General features: G+C 40.8%; 1 protein-coding gene across 2 annotated transcripts in view; it reads right to left on the bottom strand.

Moving 5' to 3' along the window:
* The window catches only part of DCP2 (decapping mRNA 2), a gene marked incomplete at both ends in the record, with an annotated part of 33,637 nt that extends 14,589 nt beyond the window's left edge, over nucleotides 1-19,048 (bottom strand). For both annotated transcript variants that reach the window (XM_080711837.1, XM_080711838.1), the window contains 4 exons: nucleotides 3,731-3,829; nucleotides 4,895-5,043; nucleotides 10,963-11,114; nucleotides 18,996-19,048. In XM_080711837.1, coding sequence (XP_080567963.1) covers nucleotides 3,731-3,829; nucleotides 4,895-5,043; nucleotides 10,963-11,114; nucleotides 18,996-19,048 — 453 coding nt within the window. The remainder of the gene's footprint in view (nucleotides 1-3,730; nucleotides 3,830-4,894; nucleotides 5,044-10,962; nucleotides 11,115-18,995) is intronic.
* Nucleotides 19,049-19,745: the final 697 nt, after the last annotated feature.

Here is a 19,745-nt window from a genome sequence, read left to right as displayed (position 1 = left end):
ACAATAAAAATGTTTTGCCAACAATAAGCAACATGTAAAATCTTGAAAGCAATGAACTGCCAAATATCCTTTGTTTATTCTCAAGAATTGGTAAGAAAATAAGAAAAATATCACCAGAAGCGGCAGTGCATCTTTGTAATCCCAGTACTTGGGAGGCTGAGACAGGAGAATCACAAGTTCATGGCCAGCCTCAGCTATGTAGTGAGGCCCTCCCAACTTAGTAAGATCCTGTTTCAAAATGAAGAATAAAAAAATAGGTCTAGAAGATGTAGCTCAGAGATAGAATGTCTCTAGGTTCAATCCCCAGCACCACACACACAAAAAAAGAAAATTAGAAACAACTAAATAAGACTACCCTTAGCTTTCCAATGATAATTTGATTCATATGATCTCCCTGAGGTTTTAAATATCCCTTCCTTAGGTTCAGCATCTATATAACATTAATAACACTGCAACAATATAAAAGCCAAATGAAAATTTTACCAACTTAAAAATAAGGATAATCATCCTATGACAGCCTGAAAGCATTGAAGAAGTGCTGAAGACATCAGTTCCAAGACATCTTGAGTGTTAAGACATCAGTCTAAGTCGGCTTGGCAGCTAGACAATTAGGATTAAATATCTCCCTATAATATTAATGCACATAAAAATTAAAAAGTAAAAATACACTATGAAGACTGGATTAACCATCTGATTTTCAGCTAAGACCTTAACTGGTGGTCTCCCACTTTCCAACAGCAGTCTTTATTGTGCTACAGCACCACCAAGTGGCAGAAGGACATATTGCAACTCTAGAACTGCTGGTTGAATATTTCCATCATTCCAAAATGACAACTGCTATGGACTTAACTGTGCCCTCCCCATCTTCAGTGGGGAGGACAGACAGACACAGACACACATACATGCACAGACAGACAGACAGACAGACACAGACACACACACACACACCATGCGTTGAAAGTCTTGCCCCCACTATGACTATATTTGGGGAAAGAGAAAAGAGATGTAAAAGGTTAAATGAGACCCATAACAGTGTGAGCCTTACCTGATAGGGCCAGTACCTTTATAAGAAAGAGATACCACAAGCATACACACACACAACCCAGGAAAGGCCCTGTGAACACACGGCTAGAATGTGGTTGTTTGTCTACAAGCCAGGGAGAGAACTCTCACCTGAAACCAAATCAATCTGTACCTTGATCTTGGACTCCCAGTTTCCACAACTGTTGAGAAATAAATTTCTGTTGTTTAAGCCACCCTATCAGTGACATTTTGTTATGGCAACTCAAGCAAACAAAACCCGCAATACTTCACCGTAATCTCCCAAATTTTCTCTTTATGACAAAGTCATCATTTAAAGATCATGGATAATGCCAAAACTTTCTTTTAAAAATTCTACCCCCAGATAGAACAAAAATTAAAGTATTTCCTGTCAAGTTATTTTATAAGAGTATGTCTTTGAGGTAAAGCAGAAAGAACTGTGATTCTTATTAACAAATAAAAATTTATTTTCCTTGAAATTAAGGGACTCTGGTTCCTCAGAAAGCCTATGCTTTCCTCTTAACAAAACAAAAACCTCAAATAAGAAAAAATAATCCCAAGTTCATCCAAATCAAATGGATGTAATAATAAAAATTAGATATATTTTAAAAACCATGAGTTCCTTCTGTTTTCATCACATCTTTATTTGTACTTGCCCATTTACAAATACAGTACTCAAGTACATGGGCACTGACAGCCACGCTGGCAGTCTGGATCCCTGTCCTGATGCTTACTGTCGGACCTCAGGCTTGCTACTGAATTGCTTTATTTCAGTCCCCTCATCTACAAAAGTGGAAATAGCCTTCCCTGACATAGGCCAAGTACACCTTTTCTGAAATGTCTGGGACCAAAAATATTTCATATTTTGGAGAGTGTTTCCGGATTAGAGATATTCAACCTCTAGTTATGTTCCTCCCCCAAGCACTCCCTCCCATATTACCACTCTAAAAACTCTCAAATTAAAATTATTACCACTATATACATTTTTTCCTCTAAAGATATTTCTTGTTATGAAATCATTAAGGCTAACTCTCCTTTATAAATTCATTTTATAGAAATTAAATTACTTTCTCAAAGTCTCAAGGCTATTAACAGTCTATACAAAAATAAAAATCATTTAGCTCCTAGGCCAGTCTTTCCATCATATCATATTTATGTCACCTTCTCAAATCTCAAGGATAAAATATGTGATACAGGATAAAAAAGTGAATAAGGCCGGGCGTGGTGGCACACGCTCGTAATCCCAGCATTCCGGAGGCTGAGACCGGATGATCGCGGTTCACAGACAGCCTCAGGCACTTAGTGAGGCTCTCTGCAACTCAGTGAGACCCTATTTTGAGACTATTCTTCAAAATAAAGAATAAAAAATAGGGCAGGGGGTGTAGCTCAGAGGTCAAATGCCCCTGGGTTACATCCCCAGACCCACAAAACAAACACACATACACACAAACAAACAGTGATTAAGTACAAAGTACACAAGTACTATATAATTGTTGTCAAGAGAATGGTGGTAATAATAGTTACTATTATATTTAAGTTTAGAGATCAATGTAGGCTAAATCTGACTGGTAAAAGAATTTTAAGGGTACCTAGAGTCCATATTCCATATTAGGATAGATTTTTTTCTGAAAAATAAACATATAAATATATGATAGTTTCACCTAAAAAATAGAAAAAAAATATTCTCTGGTAAGAAAGAAAGCAAAAAGAAATATTGAAATGTTATCTTTAAGTCATCAAAAGCTTGGTATCAGACAAATGAAACTGTTATGTGAGATTATCATTTTTAATTTTAGATAAATTGCCATAATACTAGATGTCAACCACTAAGCCAAGCATGGGAGGGAGGGATAGGGAGAGAATGGGGTGGGGATTGGGTAGGGGCTGACTGGGAAAAATGTGCATGTATGTCTACAAAAATATGTATCCTACTATGATGTATGAATACAGTGCACCAATAAAAATAAATAAATAAATTTAAAAAAAAAAGAATTTTAAGTAAGAATAAACTTGAGATATTTGCCCATTCTAAACTTCAGGTCCTATATACAAAAAACTCAGGTTCTATATAGGTTGTGAAGACAGAACCTCAGAGGAAAAAAGATAATCTGAACTAGGTTTAGGAACATACCTAGACAGGATTTGAAGAGGCAAGATAAGAGGATGTTTCAGGTAGAAAAATAATTCTAGAAAAATTTATCCTGAAACAAATCAGCCAAGTTTAGAGGACAGTGAATAAATTCTGTAAGTGGCTAAGATCTATGTTGAGGGAAAGGGACAGAGACTAAAGAGAGAATTAATCTTCATCCTACAGGGAAGTAGAAAGCTAGAACGGAGTCTGAGCAACAGATGGAAACCTCTTAGAAAAGCCCGAATGATGCACTTGCCTCAACGGTCAGGATTATAAATCAAAACAAGGACTAGTCAAAATGTTTTACCAACTGCCAATGAAATTCTAAAGTGAAATAAAAGATACCATCACAAAGACAGAAGCAAAAGAGATGATTTTAAAACTGGACAGTGAAAGGAAAATTCAAAAACATAAGAGAGAAGTGAGCAAAACAAGTAACGGTCACGTCATCTCACACACACTCCAGTCTGGAGGGAGGGGAGGCTGCCCAAGAAAAACTCTAGCAAAAAAAGTGGAGCCCAACAGTCACAATTTACTGCCTCAACCAGCAAAGCTTACCTCTCTGGCAGCACAATCATGAGGAGCTTCTTCCTTATTGACTTTTCCTTTTGGAAACCCCCAGCCTGACTTTGCTAGGTATCCCTGAACCAGCAGCACCTACAAAACAAGCAAGAGATCAGAGTCAAGCTTGTCCCCCTATGCGCCTTTCTAAAAGCAAAGCGGTTGTCTATTATCATCATTAATTTTATATACCACTTGATATACCACTTGATTAATTTTATATACCACTTAAGTATCCTCTGAGTAAAAAAAGTAGTGTGAAGGCATTCCACCTACTTAAAAGCTATTTTCTTAATAACCAAGTAACACATCTTTGCTAAGCCAACAAATGTAAAATGTCAAGACCCGGAATGCAGACAGAACAGGCAAAATTTGGCCTTTTAACATTAAAAATCTGAGTTATATTTTAAAACTTCAAAACACTACATGACAAATTTTAATTTTTAATTTTTTGTGGTACTGGAGATTGAACCTAGAGCACTCTACCTCCAAGCTACATCCATGGCCCATTTTATTTTTGAAATACGATTTCATAGCTGGGCATGGCATGCACACTTGTAACCCCAGTACTTGGGAGGCTGAGACATGGAGGATCATAGGTTCATGGCCAGACCCATCGCCAATTGATGAGGCCCTCCACAACTTAGTGAAACTTTGTTTCAAAATAAAACTAAAAAGTAGGGCTGGGGATGTAGCATGGAGATAGAATGCCCTGGGTTCAATCCCCAGTAGTGCCACCAAAAATAAATAAATAAATAAAAAAGACAGAAACAGGTTCTCACTAGGTTGATACAAAGCACCTCACTATTTGTGGAGGCTGTCCTCAAATGTGTGATCCTCTTGTTTCAGCCTCCCAAGTACTGCTACTATAGGCATGTGTCACCACACCTACCTATAACAAATCTTTTTTTTTTCTTTTGGTGGTACTTGGGTTCCTGGAAACCCTACTACCTCCGGGCTACACTCTCAAACCTATTTTATATTTTTATTTAGAAATAGGGTCTCTTGGCTTCGAACCTGCATGATCCTCCTGTCTCTGCCTCTCAAGTGCGGGGATTACAAGAGTGCACCACCACACCTGGCCTATAACAAATCTTAAAAGGCTAAAAATTGATGTTCATCACAGTTTCACTAAAAGTCTTATGATTTTATTGCACTCACATTTTCAAGCGTCTCATCAAGAATAATTGCACCATATGTTGGTACTCCCATTTTATATTCCTTCCATTCATCCAAAATTTTTTCTACATCTTCACCTTGAGGCAGCAAAAATGGACAGTGACTGAAGAGTATAAACAGAGTTAAAGAAGCTAATTTCCTGCTTAAGACAGCTTAAAAAATTAGAAAAGAGATCTAGTTAAGTCAATTGTATATGTCATATTAAATCACTCAAAAACTCATTATATTTAAATTTAACATTTGTGGGGTTTTTCCACATTCTTTTCTTCTTGAACTAATTGCTGTTAACTTCTGCCATTTAAGCTAAAAACAAATCAAGTGATTTTTGGATACTTAAAGAGTCCTAAATCCCTGAGTTAACACAAATGAATTCAGAAGCTACAAACACATCAAATTTTTTTTTTTTTTTTGGACTTGGGATTGAGCCCAGGGACAAGATTCTACCTCTGAGCTACACGCCCATTTTTGTTTTGCAACAGGACTGCTGAGAGTCTCACTACATTGCTGAGGCTATCCTAGAGCCTGTGACCCTCTTGTCTAAGTCTCCCAACAGGTACAGCACCACCACACCACACCGGGCATCAAACACCTCTCAAGTCCATCATATCAGTCAACAGATACTGAAACTGACAGCAAGAACACAAATACATCACTAAAAGGAACCAAGTACTTATTGCTAAAAGAAAAAATCATCACAACAAAAACGCTAAAGTGGTCTTCTCCAGGAACTAAAAAGACATTGAATATAAACTATTCTATACTTTTGAATTTCTTTACCACATACATGTACTGACTTTTATAACTAGAAACATTTTAAAGAATATCTTTCTAAGAGAAGGACAGAAATTATACTGATTAAAGAATGTAACATCTTTGTGTGTGTGTGTGTGTGTGTGTGTGTGTGTGTGTTTCTGGGGAATTGAACCCAAGGGCACCTCTGAGCTATACTCCCAGCCCTATTTTTCTTTATTTTGAAACAGGGTCTCACCCGTTGCAGAAGGTTGCAATAAATAGCTCAGGCTGGCCATGAACCTGCAATCTTCCTGTCTCAGCCTCCCAAGTACAGGACTACAAGCATGAACCACCATGCCCTGCATGAATGTAACAATCTTAATCACACATCCACTTACATTATGCAAACTTTCTTATTCTAACATTTTTTTTTTTTATGGTACTGGGGTTCCTGGAAGCCCTTCTACCTCTGGGCTACACTCCCACTGGCTACACTCCCAGACCTATTTTATACATTTTTATGTGGAAACAGGGTCTATTAAGCCAGCGTGGCTGGCTTCGAACCTGTGGGATCCTCCTGTCTCCGCCTCCCGAGCGCGGGGATTACAAGTGTGCGCCACCACACCCGGCATTATTCTAACATTTTTTAAAACCACAAAAAGGCTGCTCTAGGCTTAAACAATAATCTGAACATAATATTCATCCAGATAGCCTATCACTGTCTTGGGTGACATGAAGTTCCAGACACCTCACCTCATGTTCTACTCTCAATTCCTTGATTTCTTTGCCCTCACATCCATTCCCACTTCTGAGAACAATTCCACAGTAACCCTCTGGACCTTGTCAACACTAGAACTATTCTGACGGTGTGATTAAAACATTGTGTGTGCCGGGCGTGGTGGCGCACGCTTGTAATCCCTGTGCTTTGGAGGCGGAGACAAGAGGATTGCGCAGGTTCGAAGCCCCTCGCTGGCTTAAGAGACTCTGCTTCCAAATAAAAATATAAAATAGGTCTGGAAGTGTATCCCAGGGGTAGAAGGGTTTAATCCTCAGTACCACCGAATAAAAATATAAAATAGGTCTGGGAGTGTATCCCAGGGGTAGAAGGGTTTCATCCTCAGTACCACTGAATAAAAATATAAAATAGGTCTGGGAGTGTATCCCAGGGGTAGAAGGGTTTCATCCTCAGTACCACCGAAAACAAAACAAAACAAAACAACAACAAAATAACATCGTGTGTATTGCCAGGCATGTTGGCACATGGTTGTAATCCAGCATTTGGGAGGCGGAGACCAGAGGATTGTGGTTTGCAGACAGCCTCAGCTACTTAGTGAGGCCCTTTGTAATTAAGTGAGAACCTGTTTCAAAAATAAAGAGACTAAAAAATAAGGCTGGGGGTGTAGCTTGGAGATACAATACCTCCGGGTTCAGTCCCCAGTACCGCAAAAAACAAACAAAAAAATACCGCTGGCGCACGTGTGTGTGTGTGTATGTGTGTGTGTGTGTGTGTGTGTGTGTGTAGCACCGAGGATTGAATCCAGGGGTAGTCTACTTCCGAGCTATACCCCAGCCCTATTCTTTTTTAAATTTGAAAATAGGCTTTCACTAGGTTGGTGCGTTTCACGACTTGCTGAGGCTATCCTTGAACCTGCAATCCTGTCTCGGTTATCCAAATACAGGGATTACAGGCATGTGCCACTCTGCCCTGCTTAAAACATTTTAAATATAACTTCCTATCCTTTCTTTTAATTGCTTCCATTATATTGTTAATCTCTATCAGTCCTCAATTGTTTTCCTTTCTCTCTATTAGTACCCCCCTGCTTTTATTTTCTTTCCTAACAATATGCTCCTCATACTGAGCTATAATGATCACTCTCATCAATCTCTTAACAGCATCCTTAATTCCTTTGCCCCAGTGTTCTCTGAAAACCACTCCTATAGCAAAACTTCAGCCCAGGAGTAAATCCAAGATACTCTATCTATATCTACATTTTGAGTGCTTCCTGAAGAACCTCCACAGGGCTATACACAATTTAGTAAACAGAGGTAGAGAAAGTCCCACAATTTGCTCAAAGGTGTACAGCTACTAAATGGGACAGAGGATGCCACCCAAAAGAATGTGGCTGCTGGGCGTGGTGGCACACACTTGTAATCCCAGCACTTGGGAGGCTAACACAGGAGGATCACAGGCTGAAAGCCAGCCTCGGCAACTCAGTGAGGCTCTCAGCAACCTAGTGAGACCTTGTTTCTAAACAAGAAATATAACTGGGCTGGGATGAAGCTTAGAAGTAGAATGACTCTGGGTTAAATTCCCAGAACTAAAAAACATAAAAAGAACATGGCTCCACAACTCATGGTAATTAACTCTATTAGAATGCAATCTCTCCACTCCTTTATTCAAAAGGTACCACAAACTCTACTTGTTCATACTTAGACCAACATTCCCCTACAAAAACTTCCCCTTTATATTCCTATAAATGGAATGGCACACTCATTTCTTATAATAAAAATTGGGGTATGTACTGCCTCTATTTTTCCTCAGATAACCAATTCTACCTCCTAAATACCTTTCAAACTTGATCTCTTCTGAAATCAATTTCTACTATCATGGGTTTTTATTATTTATTTAATTACATAACTATATTCCCATATCTACTTTTAGCTTCTTCTAATTCATTGTCCACACTATTCCAAAGTGGTCTTTTCAAAATTCCCCTATATGGAAATTTTTTCTAAAAAATGACAAAAAGGGAAAAGTGGATGAATACCCAAGAAGGCTATGATGGCCGCTCATTATAATATTTATTCATCTTCTCTGTTAGCTGAAGGCTTTTCCCAAAATAAAAAGCTTTTCTCCCTAGTGGTGGTACTAAGAATTGAACTCAGGAAGTTCTACTTGAGCTACACCCTCAGCCCTATTTTTTTTTTTTTTTTTAAATTTTAAACAGGGTTACCACCAAGTTGCTGAGGATATCTTTGAATCCTCCTATCTCAGTCTCAGTCTCCCAAATACTGGGATTACACACATGTAGCATCAAACCTGGCTAAAAAACTTAATTTTTAAAAAGCCTGTATTTTCTTTCTCATATTCCTATATATTTTAGCCCCCAAAACTCCTTTTTTTTTTTTTTTGCAGTACTGGGGATAGAACCCAGAGGCATTGTACATCTGAGCTATACCTCCAGCCCTACTATTTTAGTCTTTTATTTTTGAAATAGGGTCTTACTGAGTTGCAAAGGGCCTCACTAAGTAGCTGAGGCTGTCTGTAAACCGCGATGATCCTCCAGTCTCAGCCTCCAAATGCTGTGATTATAAGCGTGAGCATGCACCACCATGCCCGGCTAGCCCCCAAAATTCTTTTTTTTTTTTTTTTTTGGTGGTACTGGGGTTCCTGGAAGCCCTTCTATCTCCGGGCTACACTCCCAGACCTATTTTTACATTTTTATTTGGAAACAGGGTCTCCTAAACCAGCGCGCGCGGCTGGCTTCGAACCTGCGCGATCCTCCTGTCTCTGCCTCCCAAGCGTGGGGATTACAAGCGTGCGCCACCACGTCCAGCCAAGCCCCCAAAATTCTTAATACATCTCTTGCCCCTCCCAAATTACTCTAAAATACGCTTTACTTTTTTTACTTCCTTACATAGATCTTTCGCATACAGATCACTTTCTCCAAAATCTTCTATCTAGCCCATTACTATAGCTTAGGACCTTACTGTGTCACAACTCAAATAACAGAACCTTATGGTTCACCCTACCTGCCAAACAAAGTTATCTAAATACCATTTTCAAAGGATATCGGCAATACTATTTACCTTTGCTCAAAAACGTGCTATGGCCCTGTGTGGTGGTGCACACTTGTAATACCAGTACTTGGGAGGCTGAGATAGGAGAATCACAGGTTCATGGCCCTCCTCAGCTACTTAGTGAGGCCCTCCACAACTTAGTGAGACCCTGTTTCAAAATAAAGAATAAAAAATAGGGCTCGGTGTAGCTCAGAGGTACTGGGTTCAATCCCCAGCACCACACACACACACACACACACACACACACACACACACACACACACGATGCCAATGCTATGGTTAACAGTTATGTAGAACTGTTATGTTTCATCTGTTTTCTGCAGAGCCGCAGGAGTTCCATATTTCACAGGGCTCATGAAAGTGTTATCAAGAGCAGAGTATGAGGGTATTTCAGGTCACCTATACCCACTCCAACTCCAGTACTACAGTACTGAACTTGTTGCCGGGTGTGGTGGTGCACACTTGTAATCCCTGCGCTTGAGAGGCGGAGACAGGAGGATCGCGCTGGTTCAAAGCCAGCCTTGCTGGCTTAAGAGACCCTGTTTCCAAATAAAAAATATAAAATAGGTCTGGGAGTGTAGCCCGGAGGTAGAAGGGTTTCCAGAAACCCCAGTACCACCAAAAAATAAATAAATAAACTACTTAACTTGTGGGTACTCATCCATTTGAACACATGATTCATGGCTAAAAACAATGATCTATACCTTTTCCTTACCTAGAACATACTCCTCACGTTGTCTATTTGTGTGTGCATGTATCCAGAGTCATTCTACCTCCGAAATTCACCCCAACCCCTTCTTAATTTTTATTCTAAATGTAGTCTCACTAAGTTGCTGGGGGTTTGCAAAGGCTGGCCTAGAACTTGCAATCCTCAGGCTCCCAGCTAAGGAAAACATACATACCTCCTTAGAAATAGAGCTTTGCCCAAAATCCTTCTACCCTTTTCCAAATTCTAAAATTTCTCACTATCAGGACCATTCGTCACTTTTGTGCCTTACTGCACAGCTTATAACAGCTAATAGACATGTGGAGGGAAAAGCTTCCTTGAAACTATTTACCAGAGTATAAGAAATACTGTGTTGAACATAGCAAATGTCCAGTAATTATTTAAGAAATTTTAAGTAAACCAGAAAAGTAATCTGATTGGTTAAAGATCACCTGGTAAAATGGCATAGCAAGAATATGTAACAGATCAATTCTAAAAATACATTATTCCTAAAAAAGAAAATCAAACTTATTTCTAATCAATGTGCATTAAAGAACTGTGCGTACAGAAATAAGACTACCAAATTACGTCTCACATGTCATATATGTTGTTTTTGATTTTTGGTAGTGCTGGGAATCAAACCCAGACCCTCACAAGATAGGCACAGTCACAGAGCTACATCTCCAGGCCGTACTATTTATATTTGTTATCGAGTAGGTTAAAATCCTCAAAGATAAGCAGAAGAAAATTTATGCCAAAATATTTTATAAACAAGAATGAAAGACATTCATTATATTAATGAAAAGGATATCAGCTTTAGCAAAGTCTCTTATCCCACACTGAGGTAATCCTGGTGTGTTCTGCATGTAGAAATCCAAGTAAAACCAATGGGCAAGTTCAATCTGAAAACAGACTCGGATTGCATTGTCTCTTTCCTCGCTGGGAATATGCAAAATAAATCGGCTGTCAAAACAAAAAGCAAAAATTACACTTATAAGCTATAATGATTGATATCAACCCACTTAATTGTTTAAATAAATAGGCTTAAACAATTAAACCCAGACCAACTAACTTAGAAAAGAGATCTTTCAGATAGCCTAAGAGAAAAGAGATCAAGACTTCCCTTGATCAAAGTAATCTTGATCAAGGAAGCAATCAGTTAAGTAGGGGAAATGACGATGGAGAAGATTCTTTGGGAAGGGAGGGAGGGAGGGAAAAATAGCGCACACATCTCAGAATTGTTTCTATGAGTAGTGTACCTTCCGTTCACAAGTATAGAAATAAACTTTGAGATCACTACCAACAAACTTAAGTGAGCAAGAAAACAACCTTCACTAGGATTTTCTCCCATGTTTCCAAGAATACATGCAAATAGTCATACAATTCGATAAATACACTTCATATCTGCTTAATCTTCAGATATAAAACAATACAAATCAGGTGTGGTGGTACACACTTGTAATCCCAGCACTTGGCAGGCTGAGACAGGGAGGATGGCAAGTTCAAAACCAGCCTCAGCATCTTAGTGATGCCCTCCACAACTTAGTGAGACCCTATTTCAAAATAAAATAATAGCCGGGCGTGGTGGTACACGCTTGTAATCCCCGCGCTTGGGAGGCGGAGACAGGAGGATCACGCAGGTTCAAAGCCAGCCACGCTGGCTTAAGAGACCCTGTTTCCAAAAATAAAAATAGGTCTGGGAGTGTAGCCCGGAGGTAGAAAGGCTTCCGGGAACCCCAGTACCACAAAAAAATAAAATAAAATAATAATAAAAAAGAATAAAATAGGGCTGGGAGTGTAGCTCAGAGGTAAAATGCCCCTAGATTCTATCTCCAGTACCATAAAGGAGAAATATATATATATGCTACTTTGTTGCCTCTCATTAACACACTTCTGAAACAGCTGTAGAGCCACTGGTTGAAACTAACTTTCAGACAGACAGTTTTTAAAATCCATAATTACCTTTTCTAAGTATACTGGAGAAAAAAGAGAAAGACATAATCTTCATTATAGTATTTATACATCAGTGGTGAAGAAAAGAAGTCCCCTTTTTAGTAAGATATACAGCTAAGAATTTATAAATCTAACTTGAATTTGATTTACAGCAGTCATTAAGCACATACTAACTACTTCCTTCTAAGGATTTTTGGTAATCCTTTTTTCTAGAGACCAGTGGAGACAGATTTAACTAAATAAAACAAACCCATTGAATTTTAGAATCATCTTTTAAAGTAAAAACAGTATTACCTAGTCTGATCACTTCCGTTATTCACTAGCTATGGTAGTAAATGATCCTTGGTTCTTTGTGTTTTAAAACAAATCTCAAAACACTGTAAAATTATAAGACTAAAAACAAATATTCCAATAAAAGATAAGTAAAACACAAGGCAACTCTAGACATAATAATCTTTTTTTTGTGTGTGTGGTACTGAGATTGAACCCAGTGGCATTCTACTTCCATGCAACACCCCCAGCTTGACTTTTGTATTCTTTATTTTGAAACAGAGTCTCACTAAATTGCAGAGGCCTCACTAAGTAACTGAGGTTGTCCTCAAACCACGATCCTCCTGTCTCAGCCTCCAAAATGCTGGGATTTTAAGTGTGTGCCACCACGCCTGGCTCAATAATCTATATTTTAATACAGAAAAATCACAAGCTTAAACTGCACATATACTAAGAACAAAATGCATAACATGCAACTCTACTGGCATTATTTAAGATACAAAACAGGCTCTGCTTATGGCAACTGGGATCTGGTCCCTGCATGCGTGCTCAACCTCTTACAGCTCTGAGAGGTTCTTTATACCTAGTATACCTAATTCTTCAAACTCCTAAGCTGTGACCCATATATCTTATCTATCATCCCCTTTTCTTGGCCATCTAGCAAATTCCCAAAGCACCATCTCAACTATGTAGGTACACCAGGCCTCTAAAGAGGCATATATTCTCCTTCAGACTCTCACTCTAGTATATCAATTGCATGGCTTTTATTGTTATTGTCTATAAATCCATCCAAATTAGATTATTGAGGTAATATGCTATCTATCTTTACATATCCTTATTCTCATAGTCTAGCAAATTGCTCAATATATAATTGCTTAATATACAATTTACCTTTGCCTGTGGTACTGGAGATTGAACCTAGAGGCATTCTAGGTTCAAGCTACACCCTGAAGCCTGATTTTATTTATTACTTTGAAACAGGGTCTCGCCAGGTTGATTAGAGCCTCACTATCCACTGAGGCTATGATCCTCCAGTCTCAGCCTCCCAAGTACTGGGATTACAGACGTGCCACGACATCCAGCTTAATTTACCTTTAAATGCTTACACAGGTTCCTTTTCCTGGTAAGAAAGAATATCCATGCACTACTCTGTCCCACCTATAAAATGCAGCTATAAAACTTGGACAGAATAAATAAAGCAGCTAGGTGAGGGAACAGAATAGTAAATACCTACGACAGAAGGAAGTTTGGAAAAGACCAGAACCAAACTGAATTTACCATTTTTCCGCCCTCTGGTGCCCACTAGCCTGGACTGGGGGCTGGAAGCAGGCATCAGCAGGGACAGTGGAGGCCCAGAAGGTCTCTAGTTCTGCCTCAAGTATCAACCTGGTTTTGGAGGGGGTCTAATGAAGTCTTCCAATGCTCAGGAGACAATGGGGGAAATTTCCTCTTATTTTCTTTTCTCCATTCTATCCTACCACAGCCCCCAACCAATCCCATTCATGGTTAGAGGTGAGGTAATGAGAAGACTCACAGCCTAAAATTCTAAAGGATAAGAACCTCCCTTTTCAATTGCAAGAGCTGTATAGTCCCAAAAGACAGAGGCCAATCACCACTGCTTTTTCTGTGCCCTAGCTGGTCTCAGACATGGGTCAAAAAGTGTACAGCATGGTGTTCTGGCCATGGAAGCAAAAACGGCAGCTCCAGAGAACAGGAAGCACTAGAAAGACAGCAGAGGAAGCAGCTCAGGAAGAAGACCCCCTAAAAGCATGTATGAACTCTGGGGCTCAATCCTGATCTGCTTCTGCTCAGATTAGACTACAAACAGTATATTAAACATTTTGAGAACTGAACTATTCGAAGAAAGAACACTACCCAAAATACCATGTGCACCACTGGGTGGTACACAGAGGACCAGTCCTCTGATTTTAACTTTCATGCTTAAAAAAAGTATCTTGTCTGCTATTTCAGTTGAGGATATTTTCTACTGACTTCCACAACGCAAAACAAGGACTTAACTCTATTCTCACTCCCACTCCATACATATATCAATTCTTTCAACAATATTATATCAGAGTTTTGGTTCTCAACTCTGGCACTACTGACATGTTAAAGCAGTTAATTCTGTTTTGTTTTGTGGTACTGGAGCTTCTACCTCTGAGCTACAATACCCCCAGTCCTATTTTTTATTCTTTATTTTGAAAAAGAGTCTCATTGAGTTGCAAAGGGCCTCACTAAGTATCTGAGGCTGTCCTTTTTTTCCCCCTATCCTGTCTTCCCAAATGCTGGGATTACAAGTGTGTGCCACCAGGCCTGGCAGGTAATTATTTTAAGAGGGGCTATCCTGGATGCTCAGCTGCATCCCCAGCCTCTGCCCTTTAGATGCCAACAACACTTCCTACCAAATTAAAGACAAAAATATCTCCAAATACTTTCTGGAGTGCAAATGTTCCCTTAGAGGAACAAAAACACTCCCAGTTAATAATCACTGGGCAGGATGTATTAAATAAAAATTAAAAGAGGGCACTGTTTTGGAGTAAGTTCTTATACTAGGTCCCAACTGGCCACACTAAATATCAAAATGGAGTTACCAAACCAAAACCAAGTTGTTACCTGACCTCACCAGAAATGAAAAGATAACAGTCAAATTTGCCAAAGGCCAGCTTCAATGATAATGAAAAACGAGTGAACTGACTCCTCTCAGCTTTAATTCCTACCAAACAAAAAAGAATGCCCTGGGTTCAACCCGCAGCGCCCCCCCACCCGCAACACTCATACAAACTCTTTTGCTAAGCTTAAGTGTTGCCCAGATCTAGAATCAGAAGTGAAGCCAATTAAGATCTTGAAATTTGTTGTCATGACAATTGAACATTCGTTCTCTACATTATGACTCTGCAATAACGAACTGACAACTAAAGCACATGGTAAACTGATGCTGTTTCCAGCACAATCCTTTGCTCACCCCGTAATTAATAATAGCCATTATTGCCTTTGTGTCATTTTCTCTACAAAATACTTGTTGCTAATTCAAATTCCAACTAGTTTCCTCAATAAGTTAATTCAGAAGCCGAGACAGGAGGATCACAGGTTCAAAGACAGCCTCAGCAATTAGTGAGATTCTCATCAACCTAGTGAAAGCTTGTCTCAAAAATAAAAATAAAATAAAATCAGGATGGGGGAGGTGTGGCTTGGAGGTAGAATGCCCCTGTATTCAATCTCCGAAAAAAAAAAAAAAAAAAAAAGATGTTACTTCAGATGCATGTTTCACCCTGAAGACAGTTCCTGAGTCTTCTGCTCCAATTTGGCCTATTTATTCGCTATAGCTGGAACACTGCAGTCATCTTACTCTGTCCTTTTGTTATCCAGGACAACAGTTACAAAACTAGATTGCCTTTTATTTATTTTTAAAAATTTACTTATTTATTTAAGTACTGGGGATTGAACCCAGAAACATTCTACCTCCGAGTTATACACAGGATCCTTGCTGAGGCTGTCCTCAAACCTGCATTTCAATGTCAGCCTACTGAGATTACAAGCATGGACCACCATGCCCGGCTATGGATTGCCTTTGATCCCACCCTAATACTTAACCTTGAGAAGATGCCTGGAGTTGATTAACTCCTCTTCTTGATAAGCAGAAACTGGCTGGATCCAAAGTGGCCACCTAAATGAATTTTTTGCAGTATAGGGGATTGAACTCATGGGCATTCAATTCCAAGCAACACCTCCAGCCCAATTTTTTATTCTCCATTTTGAAACAGGGCCTCACCAAGTGGCAGAGGCTGGCCAAAAACCTATAATCCTATCTCAGCCTCCCAAGTATTGGGATTACAAGGGTGTGCTACCACACCCAGACCTAAATTACTTATGATATACCAAACCCATTTTAATCCCACACCCCCTCCCCAGCACTCTGAGAGTTGACAACTGCCATGACAATAGCCTGTTAAGGACCTTACAAGAAGCAAAATATGCCTCCCCTTCATTAGCCTAGCCTTTCCCCTCACTTATTCTGCTCTGATTCTTAAATGTTTCACATCTGACATTTTTTCTGTTTTAGAAGCTTTTAAAATCTTCCTCTGTCTCAGTGTTCTAAAAACGCCAGTATTTTTTTCTGATTCCAGCAGCATACATAGCTGGTATCAACTGCATAAGTGATTGCTTGGTTGGTGTGTGTAGAAAAATGCCTACATCATAGAAGTGTTCTGTCTTGGGAAGAGCATAGCAGAAACTATTTGATTTTTCCCCTATACCCTCACAATTATGTTATCACTTTTCCTTCTGTATTATAATTTCCAAATTGTTACTCATCTCTTCACACCTATTCTCTTCTGTAAGTTTACACATTTTGACTTTGTGTGTGTGTGTTTGGGGAGGGCGGGTACTGGGGATTGAACCCAATGGCATTCTATCTCTGAGCTACACCCCTGGCCCTATTTTATTTTTTATTTGGAAACAGGTTCTTGCTAAGTTGTGGAGGGCCTTAGGAGGCTGCTGAGGCTGGCTATGAAATCTGTGATTGTCCTGTCTCTGCCTCCCAAATACTGGAATTACAACTATGTATTGGCTGTGTTTGGCTTAAAAAAATTTACTTTTAATGATGATGTCTACAATTTTTGCCCTCTAAAGCAAGAGTCTTCCTTTCTTCTCCTCTAATTTCATTCCACTAAGAAACTGACCGGTTATCACTGTAAATTCTTTCAGAATTGTTTGGTGTATACAAATTCATATACAACACTCTTTGAGAGTTTGTTTTAGCTGGGCATGGTGGTGCACCCTTGTAATCCCAGTACTTGAGAGGCTGAGGCAGGAGAATCCCATGTTCAAAACCACCCTTAGCAACTTAGTGAGGCTGTCAGCAACTTAGTGAGACTCTGTTTCCAAATAAAATAATAGAGCTGGGATATAGCTCAGAGATAGAATGCCCCTGGGTTCAATCCCCCCGGGGGGGGGGGGATGAAAGAAAAGAAGGAAAGAAGGAGAGAATAAAGAAAGAAAATAACTTATTAAACATATATACTGGAAAACTGGTGGCTACTGAACACTTAAATGTTTAACATATTGTTTATAAAATACAATTATTCTGGAAACAGATTACATGAGTCATAATGGCTAGTATTACTTCTTTAAATGATTTAACATATTAACCCCAATACTAGTAGGAAGATTAGTCTAATTTAGATGCCTAATTTAGATGTGTAAGGTTGCTAGGTTTGGTGGCACATCCTTGTAATCCTGAATCTTGGGAGGCAGAGACAGGAGGATCTTGGGTTTGCAGCTAGCCTCAGCAACTTGTGAGGTCCTCTGTAACTTAGTAATGCTCTCTTTCAAAATAAAGAATAACATCAGGGTGGGGGTATAATGCCATTGGGTGGCATTATAAAGAATAAAATCACGGTGGGGATATAATGCTCGGAGGTAGAACGCCACTAGGTTCAATTCCCAGTATCATAAAAAAATTGTGTAAGATTATCTGATCTGTGTGTGTGTGTGTAGTACTGGAGATTGAACCCAGGGGCATTCTACCTTCGAGCTACACTCCAGCCCTATTTTTTTTATTTCTTTATTTTTGAAATAGGTCTAAGTTGTGGAGGACCTAAGTTGGTGAGGCTGGCAATGAATCTGTGATCCTGCTATCTCAGCCTCCCAAGTACTGGGATTACAAGCACCACCACATCCCGCTTATCTGATCTTTTTCCAAATCAACTTTTACCCCTATTAACTCGAACATAATTATTGATCACCTTTCCAAATACTCGCCTATAATTTTTTTTTAACTATAAACTGAGCGGGAGGGAGGGGCTGGTAGTACTGGGGAATGAACCCAAGAGCATTCTACCTCTGAATTACACCTCCCACCTATTTTATTTTTATTTATTTTTGGTGGCACTGCAAATCGAATCCAGTTATTGTATCTCTTAGCCTCATCCTCAGCCTTATTTTATTTTTATTTTAAATAGTGTCTTGCTAGGTTGATGAGAGTGTCAATACTTACTGAGGCTGTCCTCTAGCCTACAACCCTCCTGTTTCAGTCCCCCAAATACTGGAATTACAGCTGAGAATAATGAGTTTTAGGAATTTAGAGAGAAGTGGTACCATTCTGTAAGACTGTCCAAAAGAAGCTGGGAGTGGAGGTGCATGCTTGTAAGCTCAGTACTTGGGAGGCTGAGACAGGAGGATTGCAGGTTCAAAACCAGCCTCAGCAGCCAGGCTCTCAGCAATCTGGTGAGACCCTGATTCCAAATAAAACAATAAAAAGTAGACATGGAGGTACAGCCCGGAGGAAGAAGGCCCCTGGGTTCCATCTCCAGTAAAACACACACACTCACACACACACACACACACACACACACACACACACACACACACAGCAGAGGAAGAGTTAAATGTGAAAATCGCTCTTGCGTAGGTCCAGGTACCTGGAGAGCCTAAGACTTAAAAATGTACACAGTGGGGTGTCCGCACAGATTCGGGGAACAAGACCGAGGAAGGAGGGAAAACGGAGGCGAAAGTCAAGGGAGCAAACACAGGAGGGAAGAGCGGGAAGGCGGCCCGGGGCGGGCTGGGCGGCGGCCGGGCGTGCGGCCGGGAGGGTCGCCGCGCGGGGAGGCCGGGCGCTACCTGCAGAGATCGTCCAGGACGCCGCCGGGAATCTCCACCCGTCTGGTCTCCATGATGAGGCCCCACAGCAGGGGCAGTGCATCCCGGCTCCGCGCGGCCGGGGACCGAGTGCGGCGCGAGGACTCCGAGGGCGGCAAGCGAAGGGGCGGCGCGCGACCGTCGGCCCCGAGCCCGGACCCCAGCTGGGCCGAGGCGCGGGGCGGGGCCCGGAGGACACGCCCCCGCGCCGCTTGAAAGGCCCAACGGGGAGCCGGGGGCGGGGCCGCGAGCGCTAAGCCAATGACACGCCTGCTTATTGGCGCGTCGTCTCCAATCCGTCTTCAAGCTGCCCAGTTCCTGCTCGGAACACCAACTTCCCGCCGCCTCGGAGCCCCGGGACGGGTCTGCGCGTGCGTATCAGGTCCGGCGCAGCGCGAGGCTGTGCTGAGACCTCAGGTCTTCCCTCCGGACCCGACATTAACATCCGGGACTCTGGCGTGCGAACCCGACCTCTCAGGGGCAGCAGCGCTCACCGCGGCACCACCGCCCTCCCTCGGGGCTGAGGGCTGTGCCTCTGTGTCTGCACCACACCTCTGAGGACAGTGTGCCATTGCTGCTGTGGCTCATCTCAGTCCCTCCTTGTGAACTACCTCAACGTGAGGAAGACTTGAATGCTGGGCAGTAACACACGCGTGTGCTCCCAGTACTTAGGAGGCTGAGACAGGAGGATGGCAGGTGCTCGGCCAGCCTCAGCTACTTAGTGAGGACCTC

Source organism: Muscardinus avellanarius (genome assembly GCF_963383645.1).
Source record: "Muscardinus avellanarius genome assembly, chromosome: 1".
In the NCBI taxonomy this organism is placed as follows: domain Eukaryota; kingdom Metazoa; phylum Chordata; class Mammalia; order Rodentia; family Gliridae; genus Muscardinus; species Muscardinus avellanarius.
The sequence above is the reverse complement of the archived record's forward strand: the minus strand, read 5'-3'. Positions and strand labels throughout refer to the sequence as shown.